The sequence below is a fragment of the Dinoponera quadriceps genome, unplaced genomic scaffold (genome assembly GCF_001313825.1).
Source record: "Dinoponera quadriceps isolate SergipeBrazil2010 unplaced genomic scaffold, ASM131382v1 scaffold3162, whole genome shotgun sequence".
In the NCBI taxonomy this organism is placed as follows: domain Eukaryota; kingdom Metazoa; phylum Arthropoda; class Insecta; order Hymenoptera; family Formicidae; genus Dinoponera; species Dinoponera quadriceps.
Genome location: NW_014557929.1, coordinates 521,199 through 546,553, shown reverse-complemented (window position 1 = coordinate 546,553; position 25,355 = coordinate 521,199). Strand labels below are relative to the sequence as shown.

The window sequence follows — 25,355 nt, the reverse complement described above, 5'->3', positions numbered from 1 at the left end:
AATACCTGTCGCGAGAAAATTTGGCAGTTTTCGCTGAGATCGCGCGATCCCCTTTACATCGTATTCCCGATTATGAGAAACGCACACGAAAACGACTCGGAGGAACAAAGAGAGAGAGAGAACTTTATAATACGTCCCCATTACGACGTCATTTCACGGATAATTGACGTGCCTACGTGAACGTGTGTGACATGCTAACGCTATTAACCCTTTCACAAGATGGCCAGATTCTACGTCATTTGTCCGCATAGAGAGCTTTGAATTTTCTGTTCCCGTCCGGATAACGCATGAGCTGCCTTCCGTACGAGAATTAAAATGAATTCTCGTCGAAAATATATCTGTGTCCATACTTTCGTGAGAATTCCCGTTTGTGACTTTAATTATTTGATCGTCCCCTCTCTCTTTCTCTCCCCCCTCTTTGCTCTCTCTCTTCGTCTGTCGTACAACTTCATCCTCCCGGAAGGGAGAGCAACCGAAACCCCGTCGGCAAAGCTTCGTTTCGCAACCCCAAAGCGGCACATCATTGCGGGGGAGGAAAGCCGACGTCTGACCGCACGTTACGAAATCGTACTTCACCTCTCTGCCCACACCCGAAGATACAAGGTGTCCCAAATTATTCCCAGTTCCCGTGGTGTGCAAGTAGAACGGGTGAAACTGAGGAAAAAAGGCGCCACGTGCCACTTTGCGAGATAATTCATTCCTCACTAACTATTGCGAATTTTGCAGAATGGTGGGTGACTTTCCCGCTCACTCGTTTCATCCGTTCTACCTGCGCGCCACGTGGACCGAGGACGGATCTGGGACACCTTGTGTATTCATAAATCGCGCGACCACAAGTTTCGCGGCTTTTGTCCTCGGATAGCGGTATTAGACGGGCGAGGAGGGACGTAAAAAGCGATGCGACTCCGGCCAATAAAGGAGTCAGGGTGGGCTGGTAAGTGTATTTTGCGTCGACCGCGAATTACAGCCATTCCCGCAGCCGCACACCCACACGCATATGACAGAGGGGACGCGCGCGGCTTGATAGAAGGGAGTGCGCTGGAATCGTCGGTGATAAAATCGAATACGTATTCGTAGGTCAGCGACGATGCCCAGAAGAGTACCGTGACGCAGGCACCGTCATAAAGTGCCCCGTGGTGACGTTTATTGCCACTCTCGCGGCGGCACGTAAAAGGTGCTCCGCAATTTCGCAGGAGCGCGTGCGCCCGCTTGCGGTGGCTGCTGCTGATGCTGCTGAGAAAAATGTGACGCCGCGTTAAAAGCGAGAAGTTCGCGCCCGTGACGCTTTCGACTGCTCGCGAAGGGTCGCACGCGGCGCGTCGACTCGCGGAAAGAGCGGGCAAACTTTGATGTCATCACCATCCCGCTCGACACTTACAGAACCGGAGTGCTTTGCGAGTACGCCCGGCTGATGTAATGCGCGTCGCGCTTTGTAACCGCCGCGATAGTTTGTCGTACGTGAAGTACTCACAGAGCGCAACTACGTGGATTAATTTCGCGCTCGCTTCGCTTATTGTTACGAGAGAGAATGGGATATGGGAGTCGCCGTGAAGGCGCATACTTTCATTATATTTATTACGCGCGTCGCCGGCCCGCTCGTGCCTGTTCATTTCGCGGTAACAAACGGAAATGCATCCCTGCTGTCCTCCATTGTCTCCCTACTTTGCGAAAAATGGTAAATAAATGACCGGCTCAGCTGATCACGGATCGAAGGTGGGGAAGAAAGGGCCGATTACAGCGGCTCTGCGCGCGATCGGATGAATCAACGCGCTCAGTACGTCAGGAATTTCACGCGAACGATATTTTTCTATGTTCGTTCGCGAAATTAATATTCGGCTCATTGCTGATTTAGTTTATACGATATAGCAGAACCTCTTGTCGCCTCTCCTCTCTCCCTTTCTTCTCTTCTTTATCATCACGGACGATATACGGATTTGGCAAAATGCACGGTAGATAAACCGAAATCTATCTCATAAATGTGAATTTATCGGTCTCGCGGTAGCGAATAATCGCCCGCCTCTCCCTGTGCATCCTCGTTATCTCGCCTATCCTTCGGTATCGCGAGATATTTATCCGGTTTAGCTTCCTGCAATTGTGATTCCCAGGCAAACACGGGTGCGTCGGCAACGGCTTCGCCGTTCTACGTACGACTGTTCTCGCAAACGAAATAATCGCGCGCGACGGCGTGCTCGCCGTCCGCGCCACGTTGCGCGAGCCAGTCTCCATTTCCCCAGCCCCGGGGATCGATGAAGCTGCCCGCGGAAACTTTCCTATTGTTCTCGCGGCGGGCAACGCCGACGTATCGGCATTATAGGAAATGTACGAACCGTAATTTATAACAGCGTTACATTATGCGCGCTATGTGGATGCGCGCCCCTCTGTTGGATTTTCATCAGGGTTTCGGCAAATTTACGAAGCGACCAAGTTACCAGCGCGTCCCGGAGGAGGCGGAAATGAGTTTTCCGCGCCGCGGTGTCTAGCAAGATCCCGCGAAACGACGAAACATTCGCGCCCGTAACTCCCGAAATTTCGTGCACGCACGTACGAGAGAGCGACGGAGACACACGCTGACGCGTTGATTGCTGATCGTTGATTTCCATCGATTGCTCCAGAGAGCTCAAGCGAAGCTTGAGTAACCGGAGACACGGTAAATAAATTCAACACGCGATGAGCATACATCCGTTAACTGGATTCATCGGCACGTTATCGCCTGTATATTTAACTTGTCACGTGTGTGTGTGTGTGCAGTTCGTTGCGCATCGTGTGTAAATAAATAAACGAGCACCACAGCCTCAATCGGGCAGCGGGCGTGTTAAGATGCGTGGACTCATCGACGCGTGATTTATCCCGGCTATTTTTCACAATGCTCGGATTTATCATCGGCGAGGTAAGCGCGCGCGCCATCATCATCCCGTTTCAGATATTGCTTTCGTTAAACCGCGCGGTATTTCATTCTTATCTCTCGGTCCTTTTCCGCGAGTCGGTTATGTCCCAATTGATTCATCGTCTTTAAAACGCCCTGAGTCTGAGCTTGCTTCGTCTGATTTCTCTAAGATAACTCAAGAGTCCGTTATCGAAAAAAGATACACCGGAGGAACGCTCGTCTCTACACACGCGTCGTTCTTTCACTCAAATTTCGCGTCCTTGTTATAAATACAGATTTATCAAAACTACCACCCGGTCCTCCCTCTTTCTTTCAACAGGTATCGGTTTTATGGAAAACAGCGAGAGTCGTACTTGACGATGAAAATTCAATCGCAAACATTGAGTGGGGATCGCGCGGGTGGGAAAATATGTTTCACTTCCGTTCCTACACGAGAGCAATTACGCCAGCCGTTGAGTTTTTCGTATATTCTCTCCTCCTTTTTCGAAACTACCGCCCTACCAGCGTGCTGCGCTCTTCGCGCGATTTCTCCGTACGATGTGTGCTTTTTTTCTTCGTCCACGCGTCGCCACGATTACGGGCGGTAAAGTAAAGAGCGGGTGATTTTGAAGAGACAACGACTCTCGGCGAAGACTCGCGAAAACCCGCGGGGGAGTAAAAAGCCCTCTCTCGACTTACAACGGCGAGTGACGAGACACTCTTCCCGTCAGTCGGCAATAATGGAGCGCACTCAGAGTCAACGACATGTTTGTCTGACAGCAACACGCGACCACGCGATCGGCGAATGCAAGGTCTGCGCCGAGAAGCGCTCGGAGGATTAGCGCGTGCTAAACGCCCACGATGCAAAACGACGCGGCCGTGTTAATCGCGAGTTTTATGCGTAATTTTCGTCAGCGCTTCGCAGCGCGCGTTGCCTGATATTTCCAGAGGTTGATATTTCCAGAGGTGTGCGCGCTTCCAGCTTCGAGCCGCGCGACTCGCACTGAAATCGTCCCCTTTCGCCGTGCCTGCGCCAATCGAAATTCCACCGTGGCGTCCTTGTACATCCGTGAACAACGACTCGTCCTAAGCTAGATTATAGTAACGTAAGATTAGAGCATTTGTTCCGTGACAATACTGGCTGCTGGTCCCGAAACCGTAGTCGATGGGTGGGTCGGCCTTAATTTAATTTAATCCATTTCAGTTTGATTTCAGTCGTTTGATTTCATTTACCAATCGGAACAAAAAGAACGTATATTCCTTTATCATGATTTCGACCGGGATTGCCTGTGTTAAGCATATGTTTGTAAATATATCACAAGTACCGATAGACTGCACACAAACGTATGTGAGAAATGATTGTGATGTCGGGCTGTTTTTAAGAGTGTCAAAGTAGCATCCAAATTTCAACTCGGGCATGCACGTGGAGCCCGTATCAGGATTTAATATTGGAAATCGAGGATTGCAAATTAGGAATCAAAGTACGACAATGCAAGTAGCTTCCATCTTCACCCGCATTATCCCGACTGGTCAAGTGTCATTTTTCAAAAATCTTGTCTTTTGAACTTGTCCCACCGTACATCTAGCTTCGAGTGAAACGTCGCGCATGGATATACACCACCGTCAGTACGTACTCCCCTTTGATCCGCCAACAAAAAATGCGTTTTAAATCTGCACGATGCGGATTTTAATGACCGTGATTTGTCACGACAAACCGGCGAGTTATCACGCGTCCGCTTGTGACTGCGTATCAGAGATATGAAAAATGAACAATGACCACCCCCGGCCGCATAAAGCGCGTGCTGCGGTCGCTCGACGCTTAACAAACAAATCATCCGCGGGAGAGATTAAGTGGCCTACATCAGGCCGCGAGAGATACGCAAGAGATACGTGCCCCCGTCGATTAACCCCCGTCGACACGACACCCCGTCGTGAAACATCGTCGTTCGCGCGCTCGTTTGTTCATAATTCCGCCGACGCTACGTCTGAAATCGACATTTACTAGCTCGACGGTAAATTAAATGTAAACCAAGATCAATCGAAAACAATTTATCATGGATTCTCCTCACCTCCCGCGCTCAGCCATTTTAACTAGAAAAACAATTGCTCGGTCTTTTCAATTAAAGACGATTATTCGTAGATTCACTTCGGCTTATTTTTAATAAGAAAAAAAGGAAAGAGACTATACCAGAATCTTTCAACGGGAAATGCGCTCGAATTCATCGGAGACAGGAGATTTAATGAAGAGGAAGAAGAACGACGGAGTGCGATATAAAACGTCCTGTTGCAGCAGAGCCTGATCCCGCTCGAAATAACTTGACACACAAATTTCCAAGCCGGCCTGCTCTTTCGCACAAAGCGGATTAATTCGCAAGAATTAACTCCTTGTCTCGTTGTTTCGGGCGCGTCATTTCCCCGGAAATGTCTTCGCGTTGAAATTCCGCCGGATTAGCGGGCGATCCATCGAGCGTATTACCTTGCGAAAAGTAGATTCTTTTTTCGCGCACGGATGTAGAAGGTAATTAAAGGGTGGTTTCCGCACAAAGAAGAGAGGGAGGACTTGTTACCACCGAGAGGAGCATTACTGCCACGCGACCTCTACTGAAGAGCTGCCACTTTTTCTCTCTCTTTCTCTCCCCCTCCCTCCCTCCCTCTCTCTCTCTCTCTCTCTCGTATCGGCACACCCGCGCTCGTCGTGCATCCCGTCATCTTATCCGCGCATTTGTTTTCGCGACACGTAGTCCACGCGACCTCTCTCTCTCTCTCTCTCTCTCGCTCTTACTGGATTAGCATAGGACAGAAATTACGGAGGGCACTGTTGCGCCCTAGCGAAATTTCTACCTTCTCTTGCCGTTAACGAGCGAGCTCTTGTGGCTTACCGTCGCGACTCGTGTTTCCGAATTACTCGGCGACATTATTCGCTGCGTTAAGAGTAACTCGGTTAACGAATTAACGAGAGTTCCACAATGACGTGTATAAGCGCGTGCATAAAAATGTTCTCTTTACTATCGCCCTAGTGGCTTTCCAACAAATTTATTCCAATTAAAATAGACGGTCCTTTTTTTTTTTTATATTTGTCCAATCCGAGTAAATATGTCGAATTGGACGGGACGGGAGGAATGTGTGTATTGCATGTCCGTTACACTTCAGCTGAATATATTCAACGTCGAAAACGTAACGTCCGAATTATTACGGGATTATTATTATATGAAAATTTTCCTTTTGCGCCGGTGTACGTGCATATTTCATCGAAGCGAACGTCGACTGTGTCATTGATGTTGACACATGGACCGAAATGGACACGGCCTGTCGCGATTCATTGCCGTTAATCGCGGAGACTTTCGAGTTCAACTCGTGAGAAATTATACAGTCCTTCATTACAAGGGAAGTTCCGGAGAACGACGCTCTCTTCCTCTCTCTCTCTCTCTCTCTCTCTCTCTGTCTATCCGTTGTCGTGATCGTCCGGTATGTTTAGGAAACTGGCGACATTGCCGGCTAAACTGCAATTATACATTCACCCGTTGCACGCGATCAATCTCGAGGTATTAAATCAGATATCTCGAGGTCGACGCGGTCTCGTTGTAGCAGCGCGTTAAGGTAATAGTATCGCTGAGTGTCTTCCGTGACGCATCAAGGAGGCCACTTCAGTAATCAGGCAAAATTACGTTCCTATATACATTTATTTCACTATTTAAATAATAAATGTTAATCCGAAGCGAAATCGAGATGGACATATACGCACAATATTATAAATACGAAAATATATTTTTTACTTTTCTTATCAATTTTTATATGCATTAGTTGATTTAATAGAGATGCAAAGATAATTGAAATAGGAGTATATAAGTGTTTAAATATGTATATGCATTTCGAGATTTTATTGCTACAAGTTAAGAATTTTCCACCATTGTATTTTCAAAACAAGCTAGTCGATAATTCTGAAGTTTTTGTACAATGTCTTTATGTTAATTCTTAATGTCAGTAGTTTTTCATGAAAAGCGAATTCTTAAAAAAAACTCATTTTATGCTTCTATTATCTTAATGTAACTGGAAATTCTCACTTCCGTCTCACAGTTATATTTCCAAGTTACGAGAAAACTCGTGCGCGCACACGTGCAAGAACGCGAGACCGCGTTTATTCCCAGCCACGAGCGAGATAAGGACGCGGTCCTCGTTGTAAGACAACGCGTCTCTGGCTCCACTTCCGTCGTAGGAGGTCACATCAGTTGATCTGAGCAATTTGCATATTAATACACGGAGGATGACGCATGTACGCCGCCTCATGCTCTCTCGTGAGAAATGATATACGCGTGCTCCGCCGGCTCGGCGCGAGATCCATTACCTGGCCGCAATCAAAGATGACGAATCAACCTAGTTGACGATCGAATTTCTGCCGGTCGATCGACGAGAAACCGACGAGAAACCGAGGATCCACGAGAAAAAGCCGTGCTGCGCCCGACGATAACAATAAACCAATTCCTAGCCGTCGCCGTTTCTCGACTTCTTCGTAATTTACGTCGCGCGAATATTAAAGGGGGAATTTACCGACGCATTGGTTCGCTACACATATACATAAATACACAGGGTGGGGCAGTAACCGTTATAACCTTGAGTATTTTTTGAAAAATAAAAATGTTTCTTTAACGACTGGACGGATATGAAACGAAGTTTACATTTACAGGAGACGTTTGAAATAATGACCATTGATATCAGTGTGATTTCCGTCGAACAGATTTATTTATCTCCTGCGTTCATATAAATACGATATGTACAGATATATACGAGAAAGCAGCTCATTGGCTTCATTTCCCCAATAAAATTACCATGAGTTAATTAAAACCCTGGGCGGACGCGTTCTTCTGCGTCGGAGAGGGTTACCGCGATGGCGGCGGTGGTATTCATTATTTCATAGTGCTTCGCTAATTGGATGAGAACGTGATCCTCGCCGGTCGAAGAAAAATTAAAAACGCAACGTAGACAAATTGATATTCGCGCCGACGGTATACATCATCGCCGTCTGCGCCGCGCTCCCCGTGTAATTTATCGCCAATTATTCCCTGCACCGTGCAATACCCTCCTCCCCCGAAAATTTCTTACGATGCTAATATCAATTCGTTAAGGGTGAAATAACGCGCTGTTCTTCCAGGCTGCACGCCAATTAGCAATCAGGCAATTCGCCCTTGCCCGTTCCCTGCGGGAAGCCAGCTGACGGGACACACTCGGGCGATTCTAATTTTTCATTGGCGGCAATTAGCTGCTCCGTACGCGGCGGCAGAAAATGTGATCCGGTGTTCCCGTTTAGCACTTTAATTCTTCTCTCAGCGTACGCCGTGCTTCGTTCGGCGTTTCTCGCGCGCGCGCACGTGCCTGCAGTCGATTACGCCTCGCTACTCGCGGCTGATTAACTCAATTCGTCACATCGAAATGAGGAAAAATCGACCACTTTTTTCGTCGGTGAAATAAGCGCCGAGTGTTCTACACGACACGCATTCCGTCGCTGAAAAAGAAAACTCGATTAACGCGGTCGCGTTTCGCGAATCGCCAGTCAGAAGCGGAACGAAATGGCGAGAAATCGTGTCACGAAAATGTTACGATTATTCGAACGAATTCGCACTCGTAAAGATAATTTAATATCTCGTTCGAAAGAAAACTCTTTCGAAGTTGGAGCGATCGCTCTTCTGGAGTTGCAATTTCGGCAAGTAGCACCGTGAGATCCGCGAAACGGCACTTCTGTCTTGTCTACCGTTTGATTGTGCTCGCGGTATGGGTCTAACTTCGGCGCCAAATTGGACTAGGTAATTGGTGTCAAAATAGAGTGAAATAAATTTTTTTTTATCTACATTGAATATACCTTTTAACGATATATCGCTTTTTAGCTATATCTTAATTTTTATGCATAAGAAAAAATCCTCAAAATACGCCTGAATTCGCCTCTTAAAACCAGAAAACCCCCTTAATGCTTTTTTTTTCACGTGCCTTTTGCAACACGCCAATGGACACGCTCAGTCTTTATCTTCTCGCAATTATAGTCGTAGTTTCATCGGTGAGTTTGTCACACGGTCGTTGCGATTGCTCGGCACACATACCAACGGCTTCGCAATTTACTTCAAAAAGAAAGTAACGCCGTTCCCCACCGACCCCCGTCGACAGTTTTCAAGCGGCTTCACGACGGATTTGTCGCGGAATTTCAATTACACCTTTCTCGAGATACTCTCGCCCATGGGGAATGTGCTAAGCGTTAATTCTCCTTCCCTGTTTATCGACGCGGACACAGTCGAACGACTTATTCCGACGTAATGCGATATATAAAGTGGCACATAATTTAAAACGATCAAATTATTATTTATATTATTTATATTATTATAATTACGATTTAACTAGATTCGTTCATAAATGATTATGATACATTTTGGCTCTATATATGCAAGACCCCGGGAGAAATTGTTTTCTCACTTTTCTGCTGGAAAATAACAGTGTTTCTCACTTTTCTTGTGAAGTAAATGAATAACTGGAAAGAGATTCGATATCAACTTACGAAGTTACTGATAAAAGTTGGAATATTTAGTTGTGATAAGTAGAAAATGAGTTATGGTGAATGACAAATGAAAATGTCGTGCGCGAGAGAGACATGCGGGAGAACTTTTAATAATTTTGTAAGAATTCGCGACACGAAGCACGTGCGCTTTTATCAAAATAGAAGCATAACGTGACTCAAAGGCGACAGTTATTATGGCTCCACACTGGTTGTGCGTGACTATCAATTTATAGATGTCCGGTATCTAACAATTCCCTTGTCGTCTAGCCGACTGTTGTGTCTCGACAGTTGAAGCGGAAAATCGACTTGTCTACTTTGTGCCTTCCTCTGTCGCAATTTCCTAAAGTTGCTTCGTGCACGTCGCGTCTCGTTCACATTCTCTGCTCTCTGTTCCTTCCTTCTCCATCTCTCTTTCTCTCTCCCTCCCTCTCTTTCTCTGGAGGAGCATCAATTATTTCCACATCGATACCTTCGCGAATGCCTTTGGGAACCTTGTCGGCAGGATATTTTCGAGGTAGGATTCGAATTGTGCCGATATAAATACCTGTTAATTCCTTTCCTCAGTCTCGATAATTATTCGTGATTTCATTCTACATCCAACCTTACTTTAAATTCTCGTACAGTCCCGCTAAAAATATATTCCTGTTATTCAAGAATAATTTTTATAAAATGAGAGAAAAGAAACATTAGATATAAAAAGAATAATATTTTCAAGCTGCTACAATTTATACTTTGAAAATATCATACTTTCGATCCTACATTTATCCGTACCAAGTCGTAAAATTTATTCCTGAATAACATGAATATATTTTTCGCGGAACTATATAAATTTTCTCTCTATGCAAGAGCAGGTTTGATCTTGACCTAAGATTATATATTCCTGCTTATACATGAGAATATGAGTCTTGATCATAATTTCTTTTCTGCGTAGGAATTCGCGTAATTACCAAGCACTGTCTTTTTCTCCCAACATTATCGACGATGGTCCCTCTTCATCCCCGCTCTCGTTGTAATTAAAAATGTGTAACTTATTGGTGAAAATTATTGGTTCGATATTTCTCCTCGCTGCAAGAGCAAAATAGAGCGGAATGTAAAGAGCTGCGTCGCGTCGCGTTTTCAACGGAGTGCCGTATTGTTTTTGCCCGGAAATAGATTTTTGCACGGACTCACGAGTTTACAATAGAAACGAGGGCTGCAACAGCTGTCGCACACACACACACTACATAGAGACGCGTGTGCGCGGCCAAGTTCTTCCCGTATATTACGTGACCCCGTTTCGCGCAAATAAATACTATTAAATGCAGAGGACGTCTGCCGGCGACTGTAACCCCTGCGAACGATATCGATGATACTCCAAATTGGATATAACGACAATTGAACGGAACACGCTCGATGAATCTCGACAGCGCGTGTTACGCCTTAGTAACGCGAGTCGACACAAATATCGGCGGCTCGCGAATTATATTCAGTAATTTAGTAATTCGGGATGATTTTCACGAAATTTTGATCAAGCCAATCGGCGATTAATTCAATCGATACAATTGCCAGCATGAAAATGGTGGGACACCGTTTGTTAAAATTATTAATTTTGCTGGATATTGTTGGACGACAGATTACATAGCTAAAAAAACTCGCCGTTGGCAACTTCACCATTGGAATGATAATAAATAATTAATTAATAAGTAAGTAATGTATTATCGATTAATTTAATCGGAGCTCGGTGAAGGTCACCCTTGACGATTTATCGAGCTAAAGTAGCTGTAAACGAAAGAACAATCGCGATAAGCCTCTCCGTCGCGCGAGAAACGTGAACGCTTCATTACGTGCGCCCGACATTTTCGCAAAATCTCTCGAAGGGTCCTCCGACAAAGGGGCGCATCGTCGCCGGCGACTACGACGGTACTTTCCGAAGGCCTCATTTACCACATGACAAACGTTGTTACATGTCACCGTAAATGTTAACTCACGCCTCCCTTTAATGCGGTACGAACGTTAGCCCGGCGGCTTCGGCGGCCGTCTGATGCCTCTCTCAAAGGAAAGGACGGCCCTTTAATTTTGGATCGGACATGCATACAGCGTCCCTCTCTCTCTCTCTCTCGAGTCGATGTAGAAGCGACTTGGTGTACTTTGCTGGAACTCGCTCGTAAACGAAATAAATGCGTCGAGCGCCGTGACATTCGGTCTTAATATTCGGTTTTAACTTAAAAGCAGCTCCGAGTCCGCCCAGGACCTAATGAGTCCCATGCCCTGAAATAACGCGGGCTGAATCATCGGACTTAATATGCGCATAGTAGTGGCGGTATTACGTATATAACTCAGTTGCACGTGTGTCATTAATGTTAAGTAGTGAAATGCGATAGCTGTTCGCTTGTTAGACGGTAGAATCCTACTCTAAGCGTTGGAAATGGAGTAAGAATAATAATGCGTAAAATTAACGAAGAATTTCATATGTATACAAAATGTGTCAATTTCATTTACAGATATTTTAGCTCTCGAATGGCCAATCCTTTTCTGATCACACAAGTGCAATGAGTTAGATGATATTTCAATGTATACGCAGTGCATGTTTCATCGGATTCTTGCCAAATTCATCCACCTTACAACTTTCTTTAAAGTGCTATAATTTCTGATCCAGGCTCCGAATTATTGTCAAACTTTTGGTGTCGCTTTTAAGTGCAATATACGTCAGTTTGTAATTCTTTCAGAATTTTTTCATTATTTTCAGATATATATACTTCTTAAGTGATAATCGTCCGTCTATAGTCAGGCGATATTTCCCAGTAGTGAATACTTGCGATCGGACGCGCTGCCCCCACGACGCTTGGTCAGTCGTTTCGTGAATTATTCGAGCAATCTCCGTAATACGAGACACATTATCTCCTTGAATGGAAGCGCATCTGCTCGTATAAGAGCGCGAATTGCGAACTTCCAAAACAGTTGAGTCGTTTTACGGTCAAACGTAGGCACATCGTTTAGAGCGAGCGGTCGCGGATCCTCATTAAATGAATAATTTCGTCGTTTGACCATTAAATATGAATATAAATAGGAAAAGTTTTGAAATATCTTCACGTCTATAAGTTCATTAAAAATGCGAAAGTGAATACCGAGGAAGAAAAATCGCATGCCTCAATCATTTCTCCGGAGCCTCCGGAGAAATGTTCACAATCGTACTTCGAGGCGCAGCGTGCTTCGGAAATAATCCCCGGAAGAGCACGAGGTGTATACACATAAATCAGAAGGTAATCGCATCGTGAGGAAACGTGGAAAGGGCACGGAGGGACACAACGCGAGCGTATGAACAGGCGAATCCGTGAAACCCCCCCTAGTAGATATCGACGTGCGGGGGATATCGGGGTAGCACGAATACCCGGTCGACAAAAGAATCCAATTTCTCATACTTACTCCTCCATGTCGGAGTCTTTGGCCACTCGACAGTGAACACCGCGATCCACCAGGCATTTTCCGGTCACGGGATCGGGCGGTGCGAGATTGATGTAGGGCGGCTCCTCCAGAAAGGTTATCTTCAGGTAAAACTTCTCCGGTACACCCTGTGGCGGCGTGTGGGTATTGCCCGGCCAGACGATGTCCTTGATGTCCAGACCCTCCTTCTCCCAGGACTTCCAGACACCGATCTGCCGGCAAGCGAGCGGAAAAATGCGCTCAGTTATGACACGAATCGAAGCGGCTCCGACGGATTATCGTTGCCGCGAAATTATTAGTATCGCTGCGCTTCTAATAACGCAATTAAACGAGCGTGAGTAAGGGTAAAGGACGGTGCGATTCGCAAAAGAAAGAGAGAGCGAGAGAAGAGAGAGAGGGCGGCGCTCGACGGCAATTTATCAAAGCGTCAAGTTTGAAAGGTCCAGGTAAGTCCCGTTTTTCTCTCTCTCTCTCTCTCTCTTTCGCGCTCGCTCTCGGCTTCTCGCCGCCTTCCTTCTTTCCTTCCCAAGTACGACCTGTCGTTTCACTCCGCTTGAGCTTTATATAACCTTTGATGAGCATATTCTCTTCATCTCCTCCATTCTTTCTCTCCGTCATTTCGCTCCCCGATATTACTACTTAAACTGTAAAATAGCATCAATCCTTTGAAATATCACTTAAGAAACGCCTCTTGGGATCAGCGAAAAATTCTTTTTTCGCTTTGAATCCACCCCCAATACCGAAGACCTTCAATTCAATGTTTCACGAAGCGCTGCGAGGAGCGAGTTTATCTTTAATTTCGTCTTGAATTTTATATAGGCGATTCAATCGCGCGTGAAATTGCCTTCGGGAGCGAGAAAGAGGGCGCCGATAATGAGTGACGCGACGATAAAAAAAGTCCAAGTATTTCGCAACACTTATCTAGCGTATATCTTCTCACTTGGCTCTTTCGGAAGAGCTCCTCTTTCGCTGGAGCGCAAAGTCCGCCAAGAAAGGAGAGTCGCTCGCACACTCCGACGTAAACTCCGAATTCGTGCGCTTCGACTCGCCCGAGAGTACCTCCGCGCGCGTACATCGCCCATGGCTATGGGCCGCGCAATTTACTTCCCATTCAGCCGAAACCGCGCTCGGTAACGGAGCGTCATTAGTCAACGTCGATGAAAATTCTCAGATACATCCATCATCGCCAGCATCGCCTTAGAAAAATTCACCGCCGCGATAACGATCCAATCGGCGGGGATTTCAGTCGCTTTGCTCGCCGCCCGTCATGACGGCGAAGCAAGCCAGAGACGGCAAGGTGAAGCAAGGCAAAGTGGAGGAGACTTTACGACGAAGACGGGAACTTCACAAGGTTCGACTGGAAACTCTGCCGAAACATTGAGCAGAAGCACAATGGGTGTGTTACGAGGTGAAATCATCGAGGCGCGATGCGCGTTCAGGTAATGTGCAGGCGCGTGCTTAAGGATGTATTATCCATATTTTTAAGGAGACTACTTATAAATTTCATATTCATCAAGCAAAATTACGTTCCTGCACAATTGATCTTACCACCGAAACAATAAATGTTATTTTGGAACAAAATTGTAATACTACTGCAAGTTATGAACTTTACATCGCTGTGTATTTTCAAAGCAAAACGGTGAATAATACTGTAACTTGTATGTAATATGTGCGTATTAATTTTTAATACTATAGTAGTTTCGCATCAAAATCTCATTTTTAGTTTAAATATTAAAGGTAGAAATTAAAAATAACACGCTAATCTCAAAGAACACGCATAAAAAGTGTCAACTTTAGTTACGAACATCTCAGCTCTCTCTCGAATGGTCAATCTTTTTCTAACTACACGAGCAATGAGTCAGATAATATTTCAATATATAGTGCAAGCGCAAGTTTCGTCGAATTCTTATCAAACTGATTCCATCTTACAACTTTCTTCAAAGTGGAATAACTTTTGATCCCGGTTCTGAATTACCGTCAAACTTTTGCTATCACCTTTAAATGCAATTTAAACCAATTTGTAATTTTTTTCACATTTTTCTTTTTTCATTATTTTACATTATGGGTGCATACATCGTTGATACACCTGAATGCGCTTAAATAAATATGAGATGGCGCGGATGTGCGAGCGTGTTGGCGAGCGTATTATACAGCAGACGGTCGCCCCGTTGAAAATAATCGACGACGTTTCGGCGGTTCGGCGAAACAGTCCCCGCGCGGTAATTTACACGTCAATTAGCAATTTCATATTCATTTTCCGCGATACTAAGAGCACCGTAATGGCAGTCGCCGGTGACCAGACGGCTCGCCAGCGGGCGTGGGTCGACGAAATATGGAAATAACGCGGACATAATTTACGCCGGCAATTAAAGCCATTTGCACATACGCCGTCGGACATTTTCCGCGCGCGCGTTGCGAACGACCTTCGCGTAGGTTGGCAGAGAGAGAAAGAGAGAGAAAGGGGTGAAGGGAGAGGGAGGTGCGGCTGAAAATACGTGACCGCCGCGCCCGGTAAGACACGAGAGCGGAATTAAAAGCGCCCTCACGCCCGCTTTTTTGCATTCCCCGGTGGGCGAGAATCGTGAGTGTCCCCGAAAGCTTCGCCTTCGGTAGGGTGAAGTGTATCGATTTCTCTCAATTGATACAGGACGCGCCAAGTGGCGCTGCTGCGTCGAGAATGGGGAATAAGGTGAGCGGAATGCCTGAGTAATTTATGTGTTATACCGACGTTCAATTCCGCTTTCTTCCGACGGCGCTCCGCAGAGAATCAGTCGACAGTTCCTCCGTGTCTCGTTTCGAGTCGGTGTTTTCGACATATTTCTTTTTTTTTTGCTTCAGCACGGGCGATTTTCAAAATGAAATTCACATGGAATGAAATATGCAGGTGGTCGTGTGTTTTCCGTGGAGAGCAGAATGGTCAGCGAAGAGAAACGTCGTATATCGCGGATGGTAGGAAAGTAATATTTCGCAGCTGTTGTTTCTCGTAGACGGAGAAAGAAAAAAGGGAGAATGGGAGGAGGACAGAGAGAAAGAGAGAGATCAAATTCTCCCGTAATATACATCGACGGTATTGATTTCTGATAATTAAGGGCAAATCCCCGGCCTTATGGGAAACACCTCCACATCGTGATGAGAAAAAGAAGCCAAGGATAGTTCGTGAAAATTATTCGTTAATTCGCAGTCCCGACAAGGCAATATTAATTATTTCTTTCTTTCTCCCTCCCTCTCTCGTAACGTGTTATTGGGAATCGATCTGCTCAAAAGTCTCAGACGGTAGACTGTATATTTTCAATTATTCTGCTCAAACATTAACCTTATAAACTAACGAAAATCAAATAACGTCGCAATCATTCCTGACGTAAAGTCACAGAATTGCTGCAAAACCGGTGTTTTAATGCTTCGACAAATTTTGTGATATTTTAAAGATATACCTTCGCTTTCTTCTATTTTTTTCTTCTTCTAATATTTTTATTCGATTATTATAGAATTATTAGATCAGAATTGCGTCGTAATTATCGAATTTTGCTAAATAGCGTATGGATGTACAGGAATATGAAATTTGTTATTGAAACGTGTGTTAAACAACAAAACATGATACAGTATAACATTTTGAATATATTATTATGAAACAAGTTAAATACTGAAATAAATCAGATTGCGGAGCACAGTCGATTATACGGTTTAGAGCACCGAAGGTCGCGCGTTATAATAATATGCCAAGTATGTCGACGCGATTATAATAATGCTCGACACGGGCCAATGAACACGTCCGACAAAATCGTTCGTTATTTTCGTCATTTTCTCAAATTATTCAGACCCGACATGATAAGAATGTACTATATACTGCTCCTAAATCGTCCATCATTAGCAACCATCGTTAGCAACGATGTTTCATTTTTTACTTATTTTCACATTAGCAACGTAATTACGAGGGGATTTCCTCTGTAAAAGAAGGAGGATCAATAAGGCCGTTTTTCTGCCTTCTCCCGATTTCCACTGAACAATTTCTTTTGTATTGTACGATCATTAGGAATGTCAAAAATAATCATCAGATGAGACAAAATCACGATCCGTAAAACTATAATTAATTATCAGTCTAGATATGCCACTATAGTGCCCTTTTTACAGCATCGTATAGCACATTCTTGAAATGTAATGTTAAACATTTTTCCGAATACGTAATTACCACGTTTACCGTGCGTATTTAAACGAATACGGCAGCAGTGCCATTTGCCGTTGCATTTCGCTGAAATCGCGGAATTATTCAATGAAACTATTTATTTCGATGTGACCTCCTAATTGTTCTCAACACTGCGTAATACATGTCAGAATTGTGCCACCGTGCGTGAAACTCGCAATTATTCCGCTCGCGTTAATGGACTACGCGATCTCTCCTGCGCCGCGGTTTTTCGTTCTCCAGATTGATAATATGCGCGCTCGCGTCACAAATTGCGTTTCACAAACAGACGTGAATCTCGTGGAAATTAAATTAGTTTATACATCGCGAAAGTGAGCCTCGGTAAAATGTTACGAAATCCGGTGTGAGATGTAGTTTCGCGTATCTCCGGTTGTTAATGTTCCGTTTCACGGACTCGTTGACTTCGCGGTCGTTTTTAGTTTTCTGTTTTGTTTACCCACCGAGATCTGCCGCGCGAGATTTGATATTTCCGAATACAGATGGCACGTTACGAGAAAATAAGATAAGAACTTGTTTATTTTTTTTATTTATTATTTTTTTTACGAAGCTTTGTTTATACGTCGAGTTTATATTAGTCGAAGGGACAGGAACTACGCCGTGATCTTTCCTCGCGTTCGTGATTACGTTCTTCAGAGAAGAATTTCCGTCAAATTAAATTCGCCGTGATATTTCGGAGATAAAATTCGCCAAGATACTGCGGAGTAATTCTCGCGAAAATATTGCGGAGTGACTTTTGCGCAATTGTTGCCGATTAATCTTTCCAAAAATAGGGGAACGCGGGGTAATATGGGGTCGAGAGGTAAGACGGAAAAACGCTGTATATAAATAACTACGCAACTGTAGACTTGAACTTACATATATAAAAGAGAGAGGGAGGCGAGTCAACGTGTTAGTCTGCGATGAACAGTGACAGGGGCTGCACATGTCGCAAGTGTTCGAACAAGTTTGCGAAAACCGCTGCATCTATGTAATTTTATGAATCGTTCGATGCCGTGTCAAATAATTTGTGTTTGCGATACGATATTAAAAGGAACAAATAAATCACGCTAATAATATGTCATACATGTTTCACAGTAGATTTTAGTCTTCTTTCTGTCAACTCAATTCCGCTATTCTACAAAATTTACATAATTTCACATCTATCATTTCGAGCAAGAAAGAATCGATTGAGCGGGGCAAGATGGGGGGGGGGCGTTTCCATATTACCTCAGTAATTCTTCGCAAACGCATTGCGGGGATGATCTTCACAATTCAATTATTGTGATCGTGTGCAGAAAGAATGCCCTATCGCTCGAGTTCGCACCTTTCGGCTCGCGATTTTTCACGTGCGATTGGTGCGGGTCGGGAGTGTGCGGTGTTTTGTGTAAAAAGTGCCGAAATCAGTCGCCTCGCGGACGGATATCCGCCGGGCGGATAACTCGGATAACTCGCGAATCCCGAATTTTACGTCTCATCGAGACAAAATTCATACGTCCCGTTTCGAAGTGAATTGTACATTTCACTCCTCCCAAAAATATCACGTCACCGCCCGTCAGAATGTGAATGTTGATCGTGTCGCGAGTGCAGTGAAGTGAAGTGAAGTGCAGAGTGCAATTAACGCGGGACGATGCGGAACGGAGACCGGACGCAACGAAGTACCGGATGCGGGGCGATGCAGCGGCTGCGAGTCTCGTCGACGAATGCGCCGGTCCGTGGACGTCGATGGACTCGACCTCGTGGACGTCGATGGATCCTCGACGAGAAATGGTGGAGAGTGGTGCAGTATCAGCGAAATATCGCCTGATAACGTTACATTTCGTGTGCGGAACGTGTGCGATCGCGCGAATCACATTAGTTGCAAATGCAATAAATAATCAGTCGAAAGATGTCGGCCGACGTCATGTCGCTCTTCTCGCGCTCGAGAGCTGGTTCGATAACTTTTCGGAATTTCGGTATTAAAACTTTTTAGACAATTAATTATTGCGATTGACAAAACAACGGTGATAGCGATCACCTTTCTCTATAGCTGTGTTCCGATAATTACCGCCGAAACCAAAAGTCTGCAGTTTATGTTACGTCGTTAGAATCTGAAGCTTGGTGATCGGCTTCGGGAAAACGGGACACGTATAGTTGGCATGCTCGTGCGGCGTTTCGCAATTAATAAACCTAATTGTCAAACATGCGCTCATTTCTTCGAATTCACTAATTTTATAAATGCGTGAATATTACTTTTATTATACAAAATAGTAGGCGTATCGCATAGCGGTAGAAAATCCCACTTTACTTAATTACACGTTATTTATCCAGTTTATCCAATCACAGTGGGGAATATTAAGAGAAAATTCTGAGACGAAAATTTACACTGCTGCTCTCAAATCATATTTTTATTTCCATTAACCGTAACATTTTTCCGATTTTAATGAAAATTGCCGACTAATACGTATGTTCTGAAAGGAACGCTTTGCGACTACCTTACGCACTGAGTTTCATTCGCAATAAATATAAAAAAAAAAAAAACAAACGAAACGCTTTGCTAACCCCGTCTCTCATTCAAACCTGCCCTCTAACGTACCCAAATTGAAACTTTAAATAGAGCGCGTCTATTTCCGTCGCGCTTCATCGCTTATTCATCGAGGCCCGCGCGCGCACGGCTCGTTTAATCGAGTGCATTCGAACGGGAATTGATTTATTCGGCGCATTCCGAAACGTTCCATTGAAACGGGTAATTTAACGACAATGTGAACAACAACGCCCGGTGAGAATCGGGGCCGGTTTATTTACACTCGTGCGCTGCTCATTGCCGCCGCTGCGTCATAGCGAGCACGTGTTCGCGCGCGACCGCCGCGCATCTCCCGCTGCCAACCGGCGAGCTGTCAACATTTATCCAACGATCGCGTGCGCGGCGAAGGAGATAAACTCGCTTTCTCGGAGAATAGAGACGCGGCAAGTTGTCCGCGTCGGGCCAATAAAATAAAATTGCGCGAGCGCTTCGGTGTGAGCGCCGCTTAACCTTCTGAATATGTAAAGCCTCCTCCGGCCGATGCGCCACACCATCCGATGTGTGTGTATGCGCGCGCTCGCGCAAGACATCTACATATTAGAAACTGATACTGCACAGGAAGGGGAGGGGGGTAGGTTGCACTGAGCGTGTCGCAATGAAAATTCATATACACGTTCATGAACGGCAGCCTGATCGTCCAGTTTTATCTACCTACCTCTCTCTCTCTCTCTCTCTTTCTCTCTTTCTCCTTCTCCTTTTTTTTCGTCTTTTTATCCAGGCCGAGGAGACGAAAAATTCAGAACGCGGGTGGCCGTGAGATCAATTCCGTCGTTGCTTCGTACACCACGTGGAACCGGCGATTACCCTCTGAGAGATTTATGCGCCCCGGGCGCAATTAAAACGCTCGGCCGTGTTCGTGTGCGCGCATCAATCGCGCCGCGTATCCGTGAATTAATAGTGAGATACACGCGCGTGGAGGTGGCGCGTTCACGGAAAATCTCCCGCTCATGCCGGAATTATACGGCCATGTGCGAGCGTATTTATACGCTGACGCGGTTACACCGGATTTATTTACACCGGCCCGATCTCGCGCGCGCGCGGGATTAACGAAAATAGCATCGAACGGGATGTAACGGCCGATTAAATCGCGAAGGCACTCGAGATAACGAGACCGATCTTTCCGGGGTGTCGTGGAGCGCGGTGGACTCAGGCGCTCAAAGTTGCGCAATTACGGGGCAGAGTTGCGGGACTCTAAATTACGCGGAAGTGTCGGTGTTCGTTCCTAAACATTAACAATTGCGGAAGTTGCAGAAAGTGCCGAGTCACGGCAGAACCGCGGAATTCCGAATTATTCGGATGTAATTCTTATCCCCGGATGTAAAGTACAATTAATTCGAGTAATCTTAATAGCAATTTTGATAAGTGATAAGTGATAATTTTACTAAATAAAACACAAATTGAAGTGAAGTTGCCTGAGATCTTACGATGTCGCGTAGTTTGTATTACATTGAAAAATTGCATCGCGTAAGTTTGAATTAAATTAAAAAGAAATTTGAGAAAAATAAAATTAAGATTAACGCGGAAAAACATTTGGCGCGTCTAATGTACGCAAACTTGAATATGAAATTATTCTCACCTGGCGTGAGTATATCTGAATATATAATGAATTCGTAGGAATTTTTTATAGCAATATTTCTTTTTTACAGTCCCATTCGCGTGGGAGCCCCATTCGTGAAGGAGCGTATGAATTTAGTGTCTTTTTTACATTTTTTTAAGATACACCTCTTATGAGAGTTTCTCGCGTTCGCGTTCCATTTTCGCGTGTATATTCAGCGCCCTTCCGTCTCCACCCACCGAAATTACGTGAATCCGCGTTTTGATTCGCTGTGATAATATAATATTAATATAATGAGATAAACAATGCGTATTTCTCTCTCTCTCTCTCTCTCTCTCATACATATATATATACTCTCCCTAGTTCGCGTATTACGTAGCTTAATTTAAATCGGGGACCGTGACATAATGCGGTAACCAGTAAACCGCACGCGGAAGACTCGGAAATTAAACTTCGCCGGCAAATATCTGGCGGAACGCAGCGCGCAACGTACCGGCGTTGGCGGCGGCTAAATCCACTACAAAGCGCTGGCGATAAATTAATGACTATATTAACATGCCATGAATTAATGAACGGATTACAAGTTCATTATACTACTCGCAGATTATACGGTTAGCCGTGCCGTGCATAGCGCCGCGAACGTTTTCTGCGTCCCCTTTCCCCGTCAGTTCAGCCGCGCGCATCACGCATTTCCGCGTCCAAGCGGATCGTGCGTTTTCGCGCGGAATCGACGCGGAACGTATCGCAAAGCCTCGCGGAACCCCCTGATTATCGCGGTCTCATTAGCGTGTCGTTCGTTAATTATAAGTTCCGCCGGTAGTTGGCGAAACATTAGCAGTTACATCTTGTTAACCAGTTTATCGCTCCGCAGCGAAGCTCGACAACGAAACTTTCCGGTACAATAACCATCGCAGTTATGAGACATCGTAGGTTGACGTATCGAGCGCACGTCACGGTTAACCGAGTCGAGTGAAAATTCTCCCTCCCTCTTTCTCTCTCTCTCTCTCTCTCTCTCTCTCTCGTTCTCGCACGTGCAATAACGTCGCGTCAGTTATTCATTAAGTTCGCTCTCGTGGTTTTTATTTGCATTTGTATTTCCGTCCTCAAAAGGCGAAGGCGAATCTGTCGATTCAGTTTCGTTCGTTTCAGTTCATACGATACGCAGGGTGAGGCAATATTATTGGCACTTCCGGGATCTTAGAGGAATAAAAATATTAACGACTAGACGGGAGGATTAAACAAGTTTAACGGGAGGATTAAAAGTTTACCCGAATGAACTATAAGAAGGCTACTTAGGTTTAAAATATCGCCTGGTTTTAAAATATCGAGCTATTGCGGCCGAACTTATCAGTGATAAATGATGAAATTGGCGATCACATAAATTATTTATTTTACAAGTATAACCAATATAACCGCGGTTAGGCTTTACTATCCTTTTCTCTCGTGTAGGAAAATTAGAAAAGGCGTGTTTGAGGCGACGACCATCGGTGTCGATGGTTAATGCTTCACTCTATATTTTCGGCGCGAGTTCTGGTATCTCATGCAACACCTCCGTTAGTTCAGACAACTGGACGAGAATTACGCTGCTAATTCTGCCTCACTAATCCCGAAACGCTGATTCCCTTCCACCAATTCTGATCCGCGCGATTTGCGGAATGCGCAAGGGGTGGCAGGATTTTCGTAATACCCGCGAAACCGACGTAGGTCAATTTAACGAAAGGGTCCTCCCTCCGTCCCCGAAATCCTGAGAGCTCCGCTCTCGAAGATGTTTTCACGCGCGAGATTCCAACAAACAAGCCGGGGAAAAATCTCCCGGAGGAGCATCGATTTCCATTTGGCGGCAATAGCCCTTAACTTTTCAATCTGTCAGAACATCTCCTCCGACCTCGCGTTCGTTATTTTTTCCCTTCCGTCAATTACGGCATTTCGGGAATGCTTAAAGATTCAACAGTGCGTGACGAAGAGGACGGGTTGGGGGGAAGGAGGGAGGACGAGAGAAAGGAGGAAAAACGAGAAAAAAGAGATCACAGCGGAGAGAGAAAGAGAGAGAGAGAGAGAGCGAAAGAAAGAAGTAACAACCCACGGTCGTCCGCCGCATGAAAATATATCGGGGTGGTCGCAACGAAATAAAACGACGGAAGGGGTTAATTAGACCGCGAGGATTTCGACCGCGACATAAAGCTGCCACGCGATGACCGACTCTCTCGATAAGCACGGCGAGCGGGGATTACGTCGCATACCGCGTTATCCGCGTTTTAACCGGCACGGTTTGCGAGGATACAGCCCGCGGCGTTTGGCACGACTCCAGCTGTCCGATCGAGTCTCTCGCTGGAAGCCCCCGGTTCTCTCTAATCTGCGAAACTTCCGGCGTAAATTTCCGCCCAAGAACAGCCCCCGCCCCCCAGGGTGCAGCGTGTGTTTCCCCGAACTAGCTCGGGGGTGGCGCGGCCAGGGGTTGGCGAGCCTCGAGGGGCGCCGTGATCGGAAATGCGAGTGGAAAAGACGGCGCAATTCAGGCAACCCGGCGCGAGTAAAAACGTACACACGGCGCACCGGAAAGTTCCGCGAGTTATTAGACACTAAATTAGCGGCCGGTATGGCTAGTTTTGCGCGAAACGGTAAGGCTTGTTCTCGTGCTTTATTGAAACGCGTGGGTCGAACGAAATCCGCCCACCCCGGCCGATTAAATAAGAAACTACGTGCTGTGATAATATTGGATAATATTATTAAGATTACGGCAAATTGAAATATATATCAAGTTTTAAAGTAAGGTAACTCCGCTATATACATCCGTTCCAACTTGGAGCGAAATAAATCACGAAATATCGTACACTGGGTTTCGGAACAGTTCGGACGCTTATCTTTCGTTGCGGTTCGGAATGCAAACAATGGTCCAATGAGAGAACCCATTTTCGAACAACAACGTCCTCTCATTAAAACGTTCCATTGCGTTCCGAATTGCATCGAGAAAGAAGCGTTGAAAACTACTGTAGAACTCAGTGTGTGTGTGTGTGTGTGTACCGTCAACTTGCAAAACACATCCGCAGACTGGAGGGGAGTATCGAACATAACGTGGTGCGGGATCCTCTGGCGCTCGGTAATAGAGGAACACGATCCACTTGTCTATTCTCCACACCTCAGCCAATTAACATCGCGCCGACAAGTGCAGCGCGGCGTCACCGGATAGCGTTATCCGAGCAATTTCGCTAATTAGCTTGCGGTACCGCGCGCGTGCTTGTCTTAGCTCGAGCACGGTGGCCGCGTGTATCGTAAACACGCGAAAGGTCGTTTCGAACACGACGATATGAGGCCGGCCGGTGGTTAACACGCTGACTGACACCGCGCCGGGCGTTTCTCCATTTCCGATAATCGATTAATTAGTCGCGGTCCCGCGCCGGCTACTTACACGTCGATCGCCACCTGTCACGCGCTCGCCGTTTGCAAAGAGCCTCATCCCGCCCCTCCCTCCGATAACGTCCTGCTATCTGAACTTCTCCGGTCTCTCTTCCTCGCGGAATCTCTCACCTCAAAACAAACGGAAAGTGACGGTATTTTTTCACTCGAGAGTAGAAATACTGCCGTTCGAACTTGTAAGAGTGTATGCTTCACTCGAGCTTCAACAGTGGAGTCTTATTAGAGTCTTAGGTAGAAATAGAGATGCGTCATTGAGCTCGATATATCGAAAATCGCCATCGTATTTGCCCGGTGATACTTGGGGCCAGTGAATATAAGTCGCACCGATAAGTTAGTCACACCGATTCATCCACATTTGTACAGTCGGGGTTTTCTTCCCCGGTGGCCTAGCTTGGCAATATGTAACACGATAATAACACGTAGAAGAGAGAGAGAGAGAGGGAGAGAGAGATTCACTTGCCGAGAATACCGCTTTACGTCAATTAAAGCGATCGTCGCTTGTCGCATTTGGCAACGCGACGTCTCGCGGCAACGTCCGTCACAATGATAATGCCCCCTTCCCTTCCCCAGGGCCGATTTTCCTACGGCGCTGTGATGTAGTGCGATTTGAAATTAAGGTCCCCTCGGGAACGCGGCGTATACGCGCGTGTAATGATCGACCGGTAGTTGCACATCGGGGAGCCATTGTCGCGCTGACAAATTGGCTGCTACATTTTCGCGTCGCGATTTTCATTCGTCGTATCACGCGGACCTCGCTGCGATTCACCGTCCCGCTGTAATCCCACTGTAATTCAATATATTTTTATCCACCGTCTTACCCCCCCCCCCCCC

At 45.7% G+C, this 25,355-nt stretch overlaps 1 protein-coding gene across 3 annotated transcripts in view; it reads right to left on the bottom strand.

Moving 5' to 3' along the window:
- LOC106749514 (glutamate receptor ionotropic, NMDA 2B) overlaps positions 1–25,355 on the bottom strand; it is a 115,754-nt gene that overhangs the window by 18,119 nt on the left and 72,280 nt on the right. For all 3 annotated transcript variants that reach the window (XM_014629038.1, XM_014629035.1, XM_014629039.1), the window contains one exon: positions 12,801–13,030. In XM_014629038.1, the coding sequence (XP_014484524.1) occupies positions 12,801–13,030 (230 nt within the window). The remainder of the gene's footprint in view (positions 1–12,800; positions 13,031–25,355) is intronic.